Raw genomic sequence first — 18,569 nt, 5'->3', positions numbered from 1 at the left:
CTACTTCTCCTATTTAACTCTTAACCTAATTATTCTCTGTGCCCAATGTTTCACCCTTACTCTTTCTTATCCCATCTCCAAGTCCTCTTATGGCAGAGTTGCCGTACGAATTCCCTCCTTAAATATACTGAGGGAAGAAATACCGAGTGTCTTATTGGTATATATCTAGGCCCTAAATCCGAACAAAATTTCAGCAACACAATACAATAAGACATATATTGTTTCCTCCACCACCTACTATTCGTCCCACTACCTCACTTATATCCAAGGAGGGACTTCGTGCGGCAACCCTGCGTTACTATTGCCTGTCGTCTTCACAAATCCATTTCCCTCTGCCTCACGTCTCTAACATCTAAAATCTCCTTCGTCTCTCTCTGCCTGTCTCACTTCACATCCCAAGATACATTAATCGCGCGATCCGATTTTATAGGAAAGAAACCGAGACCAGTGTCCTTCCGGAGAAACAAATTCTCGGACCCCATTGTCGGCATTGCGCGGCTTTTCTTGGTTTCCCAGTGTGATTTCAGTCGTCGGTCCTCGACGGCATCTGGCGGTTAAAAATATTTTTTCCGGCTCGCCTCTGTTTTTGTTCCGCCTCCTAGACGGTCTAGGCGTCGGATCTGCGTTTCGCGAAGTAATTACGCCGCCCGTCAACCGCTGCTCCGTGTCTGTCTCGCTTTCTCTCGCTGCTTCTCTTCCGGCAGAGACGGAAATACGCTTCTTCGCCGCGTAAGGACAGCGGCGAGTTCGCGCGCGAGCCGAGAGGCGGACGAAAACGGGCTGAGAGAGATCTGGAGCGCGCCCTCCGTCACGCTCGGACAATGGAAACGCAGAAACGAGCCGGCAACGTGACAATGATAGAGTCGCGCGCGAGCACCGCGTGAAATTTATCTCGCTACTTGCTCGTTACTCGCTCACGCTGATTTCACTCCGCGTTGCGCGTTTCAACGACGCGGAATACGGCTCACAATAGGACACCCTGGCTGGGTTAAAGGGAACGTGGTAAAAATTCTACGTGATAGTTCAAGAAATGAGGAACGAGATGGAGGAGTTGTACTATTGAAAAATTGCGTGAATTTATGTTAAGGGAACGTTCTCGCCTGGAGTACTGTAGAATGCATATGTCGCACATGTGCTTCAAAAGTGATACAGCTCAAAAAACAAGATTTTTTAATTACAGTTAGACATTAGTTTGGTGTTTCTGTAGAAGGAAACTGTGAACTTCTATTTTCATAAACTCGAGAAGTAGATTTCGTCTGTTCCCATAAAAATGTATGCATAAATGAAAATTGATGGGTCATATATGGGTAGTAAAGCTAACCATTCTGTTAAATTACTAAATTGCAATTCTGCAACTGTTAAGAACTCAATTCTATAGCTCTACAAAGTCCAAGATGCATCTCTATAAAAAAGTCCATAGTGGTTAGCTTTCATTGAAAACAAACTGCAGTCAAAGATTGAAATCTCTCTTTTTATCTTTCCTCCGCCTTCTCGATACCTGACAGCATCATAAATTCTCCAGAATCTGTTGTTTAGCCGATAATCGAGGGAACAACGAGCGTTTCCCAATGCAGTCGGTGAAAAAAAACGAAAGATACGAGAGAGGACTGAAGTAACCGAGAATCAGGATGCAGCTGGAGGGAAAAAATGCGTGGAAGATACGACGTACCCGCGCAGACGATTATGTCGCGGCTTAATCGTGTTCCGGTTGCTCTTGCCGCGACTATCGTAAGTCATTATGAAATTACCCGGGTCTAGAGAGGCGTGTAAGTCGACCCGCTTCGACGCAACTACGTATCTTGCGTTTACGTTTGACGTACGACCGAACACAATGCCCGACTTATCGGGAAAGGTCGAACATCCCAGTTACGCTTCTTTCATAGATAAATTAATCGTTGTTAAACCAGTGTTATGGCTGCACTTCAAATTGCGCCCGCCCCTTATCGCTGGATACGCTCGCAACTCCAGTTATCGCCGATAGAATTCGTTAAAACGATTTCCTCGATTCCTGCACTCGTGCAACTCTGGAAAATTGTGATACGATTGAGTGCTTTTGGACGGAGAACTGATGGCTCTTTTTTAGCTTCCCGAGGATGAAGATAGTGACATGTGGTTGCAGTTAGAGCTCTTAAGGTCCTCCGGGTGCGAGTACTATTTCTTCTCTGGAAAATGATTTTGACCTTTCTGGTGGAAATAGATTATCTCTGACTTCTCAGGTCACCGATGCAGCCAGCTGCAGTTCTGGCAAAAGGGAGGAATTGTTTTCCAAAGGGACACGAGTTGATCCCGGAAGTCTCTCATTACTGCTAGGGAAAGAATAAGTTTCGGTACACAATGAGATTTTAGTGAGGTATAGGTATTATTTTCATCGAGAGGCTCCAATTTTTATCGTGAATATATTAACTACTGGGGTGTAGTTGTATGAAGTTTGTGACAATTATAATAGTTAAATAAGAATTAAAGAAGAACTCAATCAGGTTTGATAAAATGATCGCTAAATCATAGCTAATTATTTCCCCATAAAATGAAACTATTACTACTTCTATTGACTTTAACTTTAAAATTTCCCTTCCAAAGTATCTACAAAACGAGCACACACTCCAATAATCCATCAAACCCGTTCTCCAGCGATGTAACACAGCGCCGCACTTAAACTAACGTGAAAATCGTGTTTTACAATCGATTTCTCGTCGCCCCTAGCAGCGTCGGGACCAATTAAAGGGCCTGCGTAACTGGCAGTCAAATTTTTCGGCGTTGGTCGTGCACGCTCCGTAGGAGCAGCAGTGTTGTAAGCCGACGCTTGACTTTCTATTAGTGGCACAATGGGAACGTGGTTTTTTGGGGATGCAGCATCTGTTCGGGCTCAAGTAGCCGCGCAGGGGTGGCACTGTTCAGCGTTTCGAAGCGAGGGGGGAAGCTGCGTGATTCGAGTCGACTTCCGTCACTGTGAAGCGATTCATAACCGACAGGATACATCCCATAGGACATCGAGCGAGGAAAGGGAACGAAGTCTGTCCTGTTTAAGGGAAATGGAGAAGCTTTCAAGTTTCTGTCTGAAGGAGGAAACAATTACGGAATAGTTCGATGAATCGAAGAAGTAATGGACGAAAGAGGCGGGAAACTAATTTCGAATGGAACGAAGGAACACGATCGCTTTTTAAATTCAAAATTCATTATATTCCGTTCTGGGCGATGGAAACGGTCGGTGCCGAGTGCTTCGTAATTAAGTCCGACCAAGCGCTGATTACGCGATACGAGGCACTGAGGTATGCGCGCCATCGACTAATTTCGTACTGTCGAAGCCGGGCCCCTTCTGAGGCGCGCGTACAATACCGCTAAGAGATCATTAATTTACCTTCTCGTATTCTCTGTTTCTCTCGTTATCTCAATTATTTCTTTTTTACCTTCCCGCCGAAGCGTGCAAGACGAGCAGGAGGAGGGAAAATAATACGCGCGACCGAGGCGGATCGACGTTTACACGTGTCTCGGCGGGAGTATGTAGACAGGATCGATCGGCTGCAATGAAAATTCTTTTTTACGAAAGCCTGAGAAACAGTCTGAAATGGAGCACTATGCTCCATTGGACGAGACAGATGCTTGTTTTAGATAAATAAACTGGTCTTTGTACAAGCGCAGATATCGATCTCCTTTAGCGAGCATGTTTCTTTTGTCGATTACCAACATGCTTCTATTCTTTAATTAAAAGTTGCACAGAGCGTACATACTGAGCGGAGTAATTAGAAATTGAAATCAAGACTTTTTGCCTATTAAGTACTTCTTTCATGTGTCATCAGATTTACTAATAGCATTAATGAATGTAGAATTGTTGTCACTTGAAATAGGAGGCAGACGACTAACAAAAATGAAAAAACTACACAAAACGTTCTTTGATCTGCATATTCCGCACTTTTTTGACGACGGGGTTACGTAAACGTTATTTATTCAAGAACAAATACACATTCTTCTTGTATTCTGAACATAAACTTTTTCTAGCGCTATAAAGACTACAACGACTACCAATAGAGATTCAATAATTAAAGAATAGTAACAGTTTCAAGTGCACGCGTGTTCATATAAAAAGCAGCTTTGTGCTCTGCTACCTTAACCCCTTGCCTTCTAACTACAAGTCTCACTCGTATTTCAAATATCGGAATAGACGTTCCTTTATTAAGCTCATAAAAAATGGAAAAATTGTAGAATCTTTGAATACTAAATGAAGAGAGATAATTCATTAACAACCTAAAGCAGATACGTAAACCAAGGATTGAAGAGTTAATCAACTCACGCCACCGATCGCCTTCGAAATCCACCTTTTCCTAGCATCAGAGTTTCTCAATTGCAAGGACCAACCAAAGCTAGTAGAAGGTCCAGGGTAAAAAAAAAACGGAGCAGAGGGTGAGTTTCTTGACGGAAGGGTGGCGTTTGGGGGTTCTCAGTCGACCTCGCGGGCCGAAGGAGCGAGAAAACCTTGGCAAGGAGAGAAAGCCATATCGTTAGTATTCTTTATAGGATCGCCGTGGGATATGCTCTACATAATGGAGTCCCAGCTAGCGTCTCTTCTTTTGAAGCCGCGTCGGCCGATCTCTTGTTTATGTATGAGCGGGTGCGGACCACAGGCACGCATACACACACAGGGCAGGGAGCGTGGGTAACGCACAGTGGCAGCCACCACCACCAGCAACGACGCGTCGCCGCGACGCTATCACCGTCAGGGACGACGCAGCCAGCCCGAAGGCTGTCCCAGGCCAAGAGGAGTCCTCTGGTTTTCACTACGCGACGAGAAACGCAGAACCGAGGCGCAGAGAGGAAGAACACATTCACGGGGACCGACAACGCGCGCTGTCGGCTGCTGCAAAAGCAATCTTCCGTCAGTCTTCTTCCTTCTACCGAGAATACGTTATCAGCGGCCACCGCCAACGCCCCCACCTCCCACCCAAGCCCTTCTTCCCCCTCGATCCTCCTTTTTGCAACGCCATCCGCAACTTTCCCTACGGTGGCTGCCGAGCTTCGTGGACCACCGCGCCGAGACCGCTGAAATTCCTTATTTCTATGCTGACACATGCAACGACTGAGGCGAGTTTTGAAAAATCGCCGGATTAGAGCCAGCCACCGACCTTTCACGCCTTTAACAAACCTTTTTCTCTTCTTTTCGAGAAGGAATGGGAGGTAATGTATTCCTCTCAGGGCTCTCGCCTCGCGCTACTGGCATTGTTTCCTTTCTTTTGATAGCTGCCGCGGCTTTCGTGCCCTTCGCTACGTGCCTCTGTGAGCTCGAGGTTTGTGGGATTTGTGTTTTTAGAGGACTTTATGAGAGGTATTACGTACTGTTGTTCGTTATTCTATCAGTAGAGCTTTCAGGGCAATTTTAAAAGGTAATTTTACTTAAGAATATCTATAAATTGAATGGTCTTTTGACGCTACTTGAGAGTATAAGTTCCAGTTTTGAAAAGTTACGTTAGAACAATTAAAAAACACCGTTGTACATGTTTTCCCTCTAATCAACCGAATGGGAATAATGATCGCGTGATAAAGACGTAACCGTGAGACCAAGGCATTGATTAAATCGAGAGAGAATGAACGCGTTGGTAAAGCTTCTGCGAAATAGTTCGTATTACGTAAAAATCGGTTTTACGACGTCTAATATGAAGACAACAAACGGCAGTCCATTCTGATTTGGTTTTATCTGTCCGTATTTAGGAAGAAAATACATAAGCGCGTGCAACGTTATACTTCTTTATAAAAATGCAAATTCATCTACTCACACCAGTGAACGAGAAATTATCAGTTCCTATAATCGTGTAACTCGATTAACGAACATCGTCGTCGAATCACGAGTTAAAGTAAATGTTATATATAAGGTGACACTAAAATAAAGGAATTAAGTTACGTTGAAGGTTCATCCTATCGAACAAGAATTACCCCTTGCCAAAAATTTTTAATTCTTTTTTTATAAGACTACATTTTAATGTTAGAAAGCCAGGCTCGAAACATAGTGAATCTTATACCATCAAAAATATAATACATTTAATATGATAAATATTTGAAAAAATTTTAACTCTATTGAACAAGATTTTCTCCACAGAAATTGACAAAGATCATTTTTATTATGAGCCCCACAATTTAATTTAAGGTACTTCGAAGTTTCATCAACTTTTAGACCACCCTGTGCATTCGACAAGTTGTGCATCATTCATGGAGGATAACAAAAAATGCACCAAACCGCAGATAACGTCTAATCAATCGCGCGAATAGCGAGAAGCTACGAGTGACCTGACCTATCATCGACGAATCATAAACTGTACTTTTCCTTGAGCAACGGGATCCACATCCCGACCTCTAGTTACATGCGTTTCCGCCTGCGCTATTATTTCAGAACTGTGTTACAGAAAATAGTGCAGCGATCTTCGCTTTGATACAACGAACTGAACGAACCGGAGCACCGCCTTCCGTTTTACGATGCACAGGAAGCATGTTTAGTTATTGGTTTCCACGTACTTGGATAGCGTGGCTGACTCCACTTTTATGACGTTTATAAACGATGGTGACGAGGAAGAATTTCCTCCGCTGTGAATGGAAATTTTCGGGATGCGTATACTGACACTCTTCATCCGAACAATCACTACAAACCCAAATGGCAACGCGAACCGAGGGCCAAACGCTAGTTGCGCAATTGCAAGCCCAGCATATCGATATATGCAGCCGCACGAAATCGAGTCTCAGAAGAAAGAAAGGAGGCATCGGTTCTGGGCCGAACAAAAGTGTCGGAAACGGAGGGCGGGAAAAGAAGGGCGAGAAGAGATGCGGAGGGTCTTCTGGGCGAGCGTGGGTTCGAGAAGTGGGGCCATGTGTTCAGTGTCAAGTTGCTCGAATCTTAGGCCGTTCGCTCGGTCCTCGCGGCTTTCGTCCTTCGCTCTGCTTTCCGCGTCGAGCGTTCCGCGCGCACAAGGAGCACCGAGGGAAAGGGTGGGAGGGGGAGAAATACGGCGCAGTACACGTGTGCACGCGTCACACGACGCCGCTGAGAAAGCTCCGAGACCTTTTGTCGCTGGTTTCACAGAAACGGAGTTACGCCGAGACGAAGCTCGGAATCGGAGGTTCCCCTCGCGCGCCGCGAGTAACCAAACAAAGCGAAAGCCAAGAACCGCGGAGCCTTACCGAGGGTAAATATACAAAAACAATCGAACGGAAATACTTAACGCGGAACGACTTGGCGAGAGGGCAGCGGGCTGTGAGAGGAGGCTGGTGACGGGGGAGGACAAGGGGAGGAGGAGAGAAAATTTTAGGCATCGCGAGGGACCTGGCGATCTCGGTGGGAACAAAGCGACTGGCATCTGGAACGCGTTAGTGCTCGCGCAACTGCCCCGTCTTTCGGCTGTCGCTCGCTTCTGCTCGCTTCGACTCGCGAGACGGATCCAGGGGGAACAATCCCTCGAGCATCCACGCGAACGTAGCTTCGTTGCAGCGACACTTGGCTCTGAGATGAGTTATCGGTCAGATCTTGTTTTAGTGAGCTGTATTGGAGCTACAAATCAAATCAAAAGGCGGGGAATGCTTTTACAAGCGAATTTAACCGGTATCTATCGTTTCAGAGATTTATGGACTGCGACTGTGACGAGGTAATGACGGAGTTGGTGGCCAATTAGCTGTTGGTATGAACTGGGTGACTGAAGATTTTATGTAACAAGGAAATTAATTGGTAGACTGTTAATCTTTATGCACTTATGAATAACATGAATATGTAAGTGTATTACAATATACAAAGTATCAAAGGTAAACTAGATAGGTATATGTTATTAAACATTCGCAGTCTATTAATCAGAAGTTTTTGTAAATAGAATTAGAATGAATTGCTGTTGATATCAGTGAAAGAATGAACATGTAATATTGGTTCATTAGAATCAAGAAGAAAGCGTGGGATAGCCCGATGCACATGTGGAGGAACGCTGAATCTAGGGACCAGCCACTTTGACCATCATCTGCCATTTGAGAGTCCACATGGATCCTCTTGGGGGGAATCTTGTCCTTGCAAAGGATTTGGAGTGGAGGCGGATGTCGTAGAATTTGGAGACGGTGACGCAAGCGTTCTTAGAGTGCTACAATTGAATCGTAGCTTTGCGTTCGTTGGACCCTGCTCTACATACTTCAGATATGTTAATGGGATTAGGGACTGTTGAATTGCTAAGAACCGATCTATTCAACTTACAAAGCAAGACAAACATGAGCATGTGGCGTGCCCAAGTGACTTGTAAATATGACCATCGAAAAATGCAGGATATCTCACTGAGTTGTCTACTTAATATACCCCTGTTTCAGTGACAAAACAATTTATCAGGGAAATAACATCAGAAGAAAAGAATCGAGAAGCAAACAGATTAAATTTCTAGAGTGACACATCTCTTTCTGACTGGAAGATTTTAAGGATACTTTGTTTCGCCGCGGGAAGAGACAGACAGTGAAAAATCATTGTTTGAACCGACTGATGCCAAGGATTCAGCGATAAATGATATTTACGCAGCGCTTTCCTCGCTTGCATTTGGAAGTCACTATTTCCCGAGTCTGAGGCGCGACATCTGTTTCCCCGACTGCAGTACATTATTTCGTTTATTTTTAAACCTAACCCGTTGTTCCACATCACACAAGCCGGCCGGTGTCGTAACGGCAGCACATCAATAGAGGATTCCGTTCCACCGGCAACAACTGTCCGTTTATTATTACTCTTATCGCTCAATCCTGCGAATCCCTCTGTCTGCCTGCGTTACGATCGTTCACAACTACCGCGGAGAAATAAAACAATTTCTATGTAGCTGCACGAGCCTTTGATCAATTTCAGCTGCGCGCAAAGTGTTGCTTAAACGTATGAGATTTCATTTATCCAAGGAAACCTGCTTTACTAATCAGCTTACCTACGCGTTCTAAATAGTGGTACAAGTTAACGAGCCTGGAAACCAGATACTTCTCATTACACGACTCGATAGTGTCGGTGAGAAGCTTTTCTGACAAGAAACGCATTGTCAGAGTCTGGAGAGCAGGATTTAACGTAGGTATGTTCACTTGACAGGTTTAAGGCTTAAGGCAAAGGTAAATGATAAATGAATTCCGACATGGTAAATACACTGCGTACTTTTACTGCTTTTTATTCTACTAAACCTTTTGTTGTTGACGATGCATATGGGTCTCAAGAGAATAAATTACAGAAGTGCAAGGTCAGTGTTACGTCCTTGGAATATGTCACTCTACCTAGGAGTTAGAACTGATAAAAAGATATCTGAAATAGAAAGATTTGAACATTTAAAACATTGGAAAAATTTGAATATTTGAATATTTAAAAATTTGAAAATTTAAATATTTGAAAATTTGAATATTGTAATATTTGAATAGATAACTGAAAATTAGAAAATATGAAATCGTTCAGCTACAGTAAATAAACAAAGAGGGTTAACGATCAGATCACTCATTTGTTTTAAAATTCGAAATTGAATACTCCTTAGAATATTACTCAGATACTAAAAACGAGAAATCTGTTACCTCCTTCCAAATCACATATTCATTTCAAAGATAAGCATTGCAAGTGAAAACCGCCAAAAATACTAATTTCCAGGCTCCAAGTATCTCGTCAGAACTCGAGCCAGTGATTCGTAATCGCGTTGCTTCACTCGGCGCTGCATGTCAAGGCGAAACGAAGTCAATGCAATCTAGCCAACGGTTTCATTTCACCGCGAGCAGCCGCGATTCCTATCAATGCCCCGTTTCTTCGTTACAATAGGATATCGTGGCTGTTGTTCGGTTGTAACGGCGTAACGAGCGCCGGCGATTATAGTAATCGGCCTCTTACCTCATTAGATTCCGAGAAAAGGACGCACGGTTTCTCGATGACAACGCGCCGCTCGATTCCGTTCCCATGCACAATTGCCCGAGCCGGCGAGCGAGTTGTCCAGAGGCATTATTCTATTGTTACGCGATCGTGCGTCGCTGAACAGCCTCGTGGACGAGGAAACGCGCGTCTTCGCCACGCTCGAGTCGATTCCACGAGGCTACCTGCTCCAAGATCTCTTTCCGATTAAATCGTTCCAGATATCGCGCATCCCGCAAATCCTCCACGATTCATTTTTCTTCCAGTCGCGTCGGGGGAGCAGAGTCAAAGCTAGGAACTGCAGCTGGAAATCCTCCTCCTTCGTTTTTTTATTTTTATTTTCATTTCGTTTCAATAATTTGCTTTTGCGCTTTTCCCGCGATCGCTGCGAAACGATCGTCCCCTATCCATCGGTCTCGCGGGAGCATCCTAATTGGAGCGCCCGACGACAGAGCGTTCTCCGTTTTCGAGAGCTCGGCGCTCGCCTCTGAAGCTAATTAGTTGCGGCAACGAGACCTTCGACCGACTCACGAGATATCTATTTGCGACGAACCGGCCTGAATACAATCGAGTTAAAACGAAAAAAAGGAGCGAGAAAAAATCCGCAACCCGACGATCGACGAGCATCGGTGTCGCGTCCTTTGACGCAGCGCGCGACTCTCCGACAATCGCCATTGCTTTGTAATTTATTCGTATCGCGCAAAAACTCGAAACGGTGCAAAAATCGCACGGTGATCGCGACACGTACGCTTCGTTAGCAATTCATCGATGACATGGACTATTAAATTCTTGAACCGCGATTAATATTCGACCAAGATCGCTGAGCGTCCACCAAACACCTCGACATTGGTTTTTCCTTCTTGCCATGATATTTCGAGGCCGTCCTTGCTATCGTGTAAGTTCATGGGTCGTTAAACTATAGGTTGAACTTTTGCAACTTGCGGAAGCAATTTTTTTTATCGCAGTTAAGTCTGCGTTAATCGTTCGAGGGACCAGTGTCAGATATTAATGTCTTTACTGTTTTATAATTCCATAGATAAAATGGTTTACAATACGTGGAACTTGGGAGCAGCTCTAGCAACGTTTTATTCATGTGTGGTTCCCTTCAGATTTTTCCCTGCAGTTACAAACAGAGATATGAAGCTACTTTTAATTAGGGAAGCTGCTCTACCTCGTATGGACCACGCAACACGAATAGCTACTGCATATAAAAAATGAAAGCAATGGTCATTGAAAGAGTGACCAATGCAGGAGCAAATTAAACAAAAATATTGAATTATCTTTAATTAAGGAAATTGTTCTACTTTGTATAGACCACAGCATACGTACAGATCAGCATAGCATAGTGTCCAATATATTAAAAACTGTATTCAAAGACGAATATTTTATCATAATCATCGAACATAATTTTACGTTAATTTCAATCGTCACTGATCATGCAAGTAACAGATATGTCTTTAACGTTTAACGAGATGTATGTTTTATTCTTGACAAAAACCTACCAGTCTAGTATTTGTTGCTCAAATTAAAGTTAACGAAGTGTTTGCAATATTCAGATGCATTTTTGTAATCTACATTGTATAACAGGTGTAGGTAGCGTTGATATATACCTAAGCTTTCGCGTTTCAATTTCGGATTCTTCTGTTTTGATATGTCTTACATCATACGTGTAAAAATAGTTAAAAACAAGCCGATTATCGGTTTTGCACGCACAAATTTCAGGCAGAAGCTCCATAATCGCGAGTAATTCAACACAGCGACGGTTATCTGTGTTTATCCAAAAAATATGGGCCACGCTGCGCGTCTTCGTGAACTTTTTTTAGACAAAAGAATGGTTTTTATCTTCCGTCACGCTGTCAGCCGAGTATCTGTCAGCCGATATTCTCTCTATCGTTAGTATTTATACATATTGTTAACTCGCAGTTGCGCAACAACTGCTGATACGTTATTTCGTCGATATTACGCGACATGGTCCACGATATCGGGACTATTTTTTGTCATCTGTGGTGAGTTCGAGAATTCCGTACTTTCTGACGGCTTAGAATCGCAATTTTTCTTGACAGAGAATTTTATCAGCTTGTGTTACTCCACCTTGTTTCTCAAACATTCCTTTTAAGTGAGCCTAATGATCAGATTAAATCGTTTGCAATAAAATTAATTAGCAGCTTTCAATGCAAATCTGCATCAATTCATCACTTATGCATGAATAGCTTGTATTTTTTTCTAATTCCCACGAAGTACTATAATTAACGCATAAGTGTATTAAATGCTCCGTAAAAGTAATTTCAGTAGAACAATTAGAAACATTATAATTACTCCTGAAATCCAAGGAAAACAAGAACAACTTAGTAGTTTTTGCAATAAGTTATTAATCACAGCAGTGAGTCATTGCAAATAATGTTCTCGCTTTATGAAAATTTTCTGCGATTAGATTACAGCTTTTAGACAAAGTATCAACGTATGCCTCCAAGATATGCTAAAATAAAGTAATAACACGTTTTCTACTTCTTGAAAAGACTATAACCAAAAAACTACATAAGTCCTATCATTACGTCTTTCTACAAAAAAGAAAAGAAAAAAAAACAATTTTCTCCACTCCATTATCAAAATAAAATGATTGGCCCATGTCGATTTGAAATTATCATCGTCGCAAATTCATCGCAAAGACATCCACCAGCTTCACCGAATAACATAGTTGCACCACCATTATATAGTCCGCGATTAGACCACTCCTACTGTAACGTTAAATATTATCGTATTATCTACCATGTCAGCGAATGCACAGGTATTTCGTTTGGTGCTATCGATCAGAGGCATAATTCCATGCGCGGAGCAGTCGCCGCTAATCCATGCATCCATATGTAAAGCCAGTCGATAAATATGGATGGACATATTGAAACGTTTGTATAACAAAGTCAGCCTCTCAACGTATTCATTGTTTTTTCGCCAGATCCCTGAGCGACGCGGAAAATTGCAGCGCGCGCTTGCCTCGGCCACTAGTCACGCGTTACGTAAAAGAAGTTGTTCGAGTTTTTTTCACCAACCGAAAGGTGACAGAGTCGAAAAACGATACAGGCGCGATTGGCGCGAAAAGGACACTCGCGAGCGTTTTCCCCAGCGCAGCGTTCGTTCGAGCGTCTCTTTGGGGAGCATCGCTGAAGCAACAGGGACCGACGTTGACCCAATTGAGGGTCGAAATCGTTGGAGCCTCTTCAGGCTTCAGGGAAGACATTTTCAGATAGCAGGAATCGTAATGGGTAATGAACCGACTGGCATTTGGAACCTGATGAACCGACTAGCCAATCGGCTTCTATGATATCCACGCGGAACAAAACGAGTCTCGGTGGATCGAGCTTCCAGTTTCCAGCTCTATTATGCTTCATCGATCGGATGCATCCTAATTACGCAACACTGGCAATACGTGGACTCGCGAACGCCGCGGTTCGCGTCGATGCACTCCGAAACCCGTGCGTGCCGGTCGCTCTTAATTATTGCGCTTCTCGAGATTATCTGGTATTTTTGGCGCGAACCGGTATACCGAGGAACGTGGTCCTAGAATCTGGGTTATTCTCGGAGAGAGTGGTTAGCCCGGAAACGTTTGTAATTGATTAATAAGACGTTTGAACGTGATCGATAAAATTAAGCGCCGACGACGGGGGGAGCTGAGAGGCTTGCTCCATTGTGGATTCGCTCATGAATTGAGTGAAACATCTTTGTTCGAAATGAATTGTGTTATTCATGGATTTCTTGATAAAAAGAGGAGAAGTGGAGAGGCAATTTTGTAGGCGGTTTAGTTCAAGAGATCAAGCTGCTATTTTTTCGATGCCGCTGATTAATGCATCTTTTTGTAACTCATTATTTCTACTCGCGCCTGCGGCTGTTAATATTGACAGTGACATAATTGCTTTGCTATCGGACCTAATATCTCGTTTAATTGCCAGTTCCCATCGACTCGCTGCGATGGTGCGATACAATTGAACGTGCTCGAGAGTGATTTCTCAATCGCCGCTGCCGAGATAGATATGTGACGCAGAGAGTGAGGCAGATGCTAACCGACCGAGGAAAGTGTATGCAAATTACGGTAAAAAGTCTCTTGTGATTAAGAGAAAAGAATCACATAATCGTTCTTAGAAGTGGAGTTTAAGGAGATTTACATACAGAATCTGTTCATGTTAATACACGTGACATTGGAGATAACGTTTATAATAATTCGCAAAGTTCGAAGAATCACAGATAATACAATAATTCTCTATGCATTTTCAACAATCCAAGCAATAACGCAATTAGTTTAACCAAATAGATAAATCAACCAAAAGAGCCTGTTATCGCTTTAAACGACACTATCCTCTAGTATTACGAGCATCAGGAGTAATGACCACAACATTTTCCGATTCACTTTTTTCGAAAACGAATCTATACATGAAAATCCTGTTCCAGAGCTTGAAATCACTCTGACGAAGAACTGCCTCCTGTAATTACGCCACAAATCACCCACAGTACTCCATGCTTCAACCTGTCAAAGTGGTCAAACGTAAAGCGAATGAGGTGGAACGACCGCCTACGCGAAAGAATGCTTCTCTCGATTATTACTCAATCCCGATTGTGCACCAGCGACACGTGCATCTCTATATCGCAATTTTCTAATCCTTCCTTGCTTGCGACAGGGTAGGACTCAATTTGCCCCGGCTTTGGCGGAGACTTAGCGGCCTTTTAATAGCCAGGCCCGCGGGATCGAGACGTTCACGGTGCAGCGATTGTTCCACGGTTACGGTGAAGGAGACAAAGAGTTAATGGCACGAGTAATAATTCTGGTCTGAGTACAGCTAGCCGAGCAACTCGTTCCGCAAGCCTCTATTTCGGGGTCCGTTGTGTTGTTCGACGTGTGTCCGTGGCAACTTTCTTGCTTCGCCGCGAGACAGTGTTAGGTGTGTGTTGAGGCCACATACTTAGCTGCACTCTATTCGGACGCGTTGCACGGCAAAGTGCCCCCGCGGGCCTGATAGATGAAAGTAATTTGACTCTCGGTGCACGAGGCACGTTTGTCTCCACAGCACACGGTTGCATTGTCTTGTAAACGAAACAATGCGAACGTTAATCAGCCAAGCCGGTTTTATTTCGGACGGAGGCTGGTGTAAATAACTCGGTTGTGTCTGCCGTCTAGCGAAATGGCATTACCTCGGGGCTTTAGAAAGCACCAACAGGGACGTTTGCAGAATTTCTATTCGACTTTCGTCGCTCATTGTCGCCGTTGTTTCATTCGAATATTTATAGACCATCGGGAGCAATTTGTACACGCGGATGAGTAGAACGCTAGCCAGAATGCCGGTAGAATTTGTTATTCCGCGATATGAGTAATCGGCCCGACGCCCCCGCCCCTCGGTACAATAAAAATACCAGTGGCGCGCGGTTTTTAATTACCAGCCACGCTGAGAGATTTATCTCGATGGCGAGTCTTTAGCGCGAGATCCCTTCGGCAACCCTTCCACGGTTTAGCTGTTTATGCAAAACAGACGCGTCGCTCTTTGATGTCGAGGGAAAACAGACCTGCGCCTCGCATTTTCAAGCGGCGTATTCTAACTTTTGACATGCACCGGCCTGTGTAGATACGGCGACGTAAATGTGGGAAATTGATAACTGGAAATGATACTTCGTAATTAGAACGTTCGTCGGAGGTAAACTGTGTATTTTATATTTGTCGGTGGTTTCTGAAGTTGTGTACCCAAATCGTGAGTACGTACCTATCTTTTTCCTCGGTGGTCGTTATTTGCCAATCGTATCTTTGACGGGACCGTTAAATAAAAAAAGAGGAATTGTATTTCCTATGTAATCTCGAAGCATCTCAATTTCAACCATCGCTGTTCTTGAGTAATTATTTTTTGATAATTAGACCGTCAGTAGAGAAGTAAACTTGGAAGACAGCTAAAGATACTACAACATATACGTACTGAGACAATACCTGAGTGGAATGAACAAAGTCACTCTGTTCCCCTAAATGCCTAACTCGTGACAACCAGAAGTTATAGTTCTCCCATGCTAAATCGTTCGTTTTGAGCAGGTGTAGCCACAAACAATAGCAAGAAAATCTTTAGTAGACATTTCCAGGCATCTACCTCGACAGACACAAAACAAAACATCGTTTATCTCATTCCCTGTACATAGCCCTGTGCACCTGTCCTACTCTAAATCACAGAATCCAGAAATAACTGCATCTTCCTGAATACCCCAAAACCCTACACCCATAGCTGTCCTGATAACGCAGATTCTCGAGCAAGCATCTCATTTTCCTCGCACCCACGTGATACCCTAAACCCGTGACACGTTCGAGGGCGAAAATGACTTCGTTTCCCAAGGAATGGTTCCCATCCCCAACGTCGAAGGCAGAGACGTATCGGCGGTCGCGACAGAGAGTCGTCGGCCCGTCAAGTGGTCGCTGGGTCGTTCGAGAGAAGGAAGAAAGATGAATCCATCCGGGATTTTCGAGAGGGTCGCGTTTAGGACGGGCCCGTGGCAGGAAAGACCAGAGTAAATGGAAACTCTTGGGGAAGAGGGCTTCGGGGGAAAAGGGGACAGGCAGCAGGGAGGGTCACTGGGTCAGATGCATTGCGTGCTCCCTCTCTCATTCTCTGCCACCCTCCTTCTCGCCTCGGCTCTCTCCCTCGACACGCTAATTTTCTCTCTCTCGCGCGATCTGTCACTCTCTCCCGATCTCCTTCTCTTCTGCGTCCTCTCTCACGGAACACATGGCCCTGCGTGTACACGGCTGTCTGGCAGACGACACAGGGAACGCACGCACACGCGTGCACGGCTTGCCCGTCATTGACATTATCGTTCGCCGGTAGATTACGATACGGCGCAATGTTGTATCGTAATTGTGCCGTAGGACGATTGATGGGAACAGATTGCTTTGAATATCGTGACTCTGCGGCGTCGGCCATTGAGAAGGAGGGAAGTTGATTGCGGAGGATCAATGTTGAGAGCTATTGTAAACAATTCAAATTCATGTTGAAATAGGCTGGGATTTCTGAGGAAAGTCAGGGCTTTCCACAGTTTTAACTGTTCTGTGTAGTGGGAGTTGGAATACATTAATCCCTTTAGTGGGATCCCTTTAGTTTCCATTAGTGATTCATCATCGAGGACATGTGTGGGGATGTAGACCGCTGGCCTGGGAAAACCCATTTCCACTGCTGAGAGACTGGCACAAAGACTGTAGGAATGGAAGTTTTCAGAACGAGAAGCTCACATGTGTGAAAGAGTACTACGAGATTGCATTGACATTACTACATTGCTATCACAGTATCCCTGAATCTTCTGATCCCCAATGAAACTATCTACGTTTATCTACCAATACATATTCTCATTAAGATACAATATACAGTCGAAAAGTGGTCTATTACTAAGCGACTAAAGAGACTTCATTTCCACTTGCCCGATTCACCCAATTTCACTCTCCCGCTCCCCCTTTGAGGGAAGCCCCGGTGCTCGAAACGCGGTCACGTGTTCGTGCGTATCACTCACCTGCCAAGCGTGCTCATATCATCCTGCTCGCGCGCTGGTAGCCTGGACTACCCTCTTCACGGCTTCCGGGCACTTGTCACGCAATACAATATTACACACCCCCGCACAGAACCCGGCACTTGAACGAGGCAACCAACAATCCGAGGCAGCAGCGTAGATCGTGAATGAAGTTGCTTGAACCTGTCGATCGGGTGTCGGCACTCGTGCTGGCAGGTAGAACGGTTCTATTCACTGCGCGAAGGGTACGACTGGCAGGGTGGCGAAGCTCGGAAGCAACACAAACTCCCTCGGCTAAGTCATGGTCCCGCGGGGATCCGCGAGTTAGCCGCTGATCTATCTCACTCACAGGAAGATCGATGTAGCTCGCGGTGGCGCGCGCGCGCGCTCACCCCGCCGCAGAGAGAGATCCTTGGTCCGCGCGCGTGTGCCCGGTTCGAGCGGGATCTATCGCGACGCTGCCGCGACACTATCGCGCGCCTGGAGCTCGCGGAACGGACGACGGTTGCCCGGAGCAGAGGAACGACAGAATCGAGCCGCGCGCGAGAGCGAGAGAGGAGACGAGCGAGAGTCAGTGGTGGAAGAACCCCCCCTCGAGCAGCGGGCATACAATGGGAATAATCACCGCGTCTCGGAGCGTCGGCTGACTGACTGAAGCCCCCGAGGACCGAACGGGATGAGATTCGGAGGCGCTGCCTGGCGGCCGGCGCGGCGCGCCGCGCCACTCCGCGCCACTCCGCGCCGCTTCGGCGCCCGCGCTGCGCCACTCGCGCTCCCCCGCTACTTTGCCCTCTCTCTCGCTCGCTTCCCTCTCCCTTTTGCCTTTGTTGCCCGCGTCGGTCTTTCTCTCTCCCCTCGACGCTCGTCCGCCCCCTCCACTGGCCTCGTCGAGCCGACGTGCGCCGACGTTGCTCTTTCCCTCGCTCGCTCCTTCCCTCTCGCTCCAACCTCCCTTTCCGCTCGCTCCCTCTCCGTCGCTCCTTCCTCTCCCGTCTCGCTCGTTCGCGACGCTCCGATCCGCGGCGGGTTCTAGCGTCCGCCACGCCCCTTTTCGGGCGTACGTTCCGCCTTCTTCCTTCGACACCCACGCCAAGGCGCGCGCTCTGCTCGACACTGCCAGGGCCACCACCACCGCGACCCGTTCTGCCGCTCGTCCTCGCTCGCGTCCTCGTCCTCGTCCTCTCGCCTTGCCCTGGCTTCTGCTCGC

The 18,569-nt window shown here is 45.5% G+C and overlaps 1 protein-coding gene across 1 annotated transcript in view; it reads right to left on the bottom strand.

The window, feature by feature from the left end:
- The window catches only part of Sox102f (transcription factor Sox102F), a 59,207-nt gene extending 41,630 nt beyond the window's left edge, over positions 1–17,577 (bottom strand). Inside the window, exon 1 of the mRNA XM_076374749.1 lies at positions 17,366–17,577. Coding sequence (XP_076230864.1) covers positions 17,366–17,382 — 17 coding nt within the window. The 5' untranslated portion in view covers positions 17,383–17,577. The remainder of the gene's footprint in view (positions 1–17,365) is intronic.
- Positions 17,578–18,569: the final 992 nt, after the last annotated feature.

The sequence above is a fragment of the Calliopsis andreniformis genome, chromosome 3, assembly GCF_051401765.1.
Source record: "Calliopsis andreniformis isolate RMS-2024a chromosome 3, iyCalAndr_principal, whole genome shotgun sequence".
In the NCBI taxonomy this organism is placed as follows: Eukaryota; Metazoa; Arthropoda; class Insecta; order Hymenoptera; family Andrenidae; genus Calliopsis; species Calliopsis andreniformis.
This window is presented reverse-complemented; position numbering and strand designations above follow the sequence as displayed.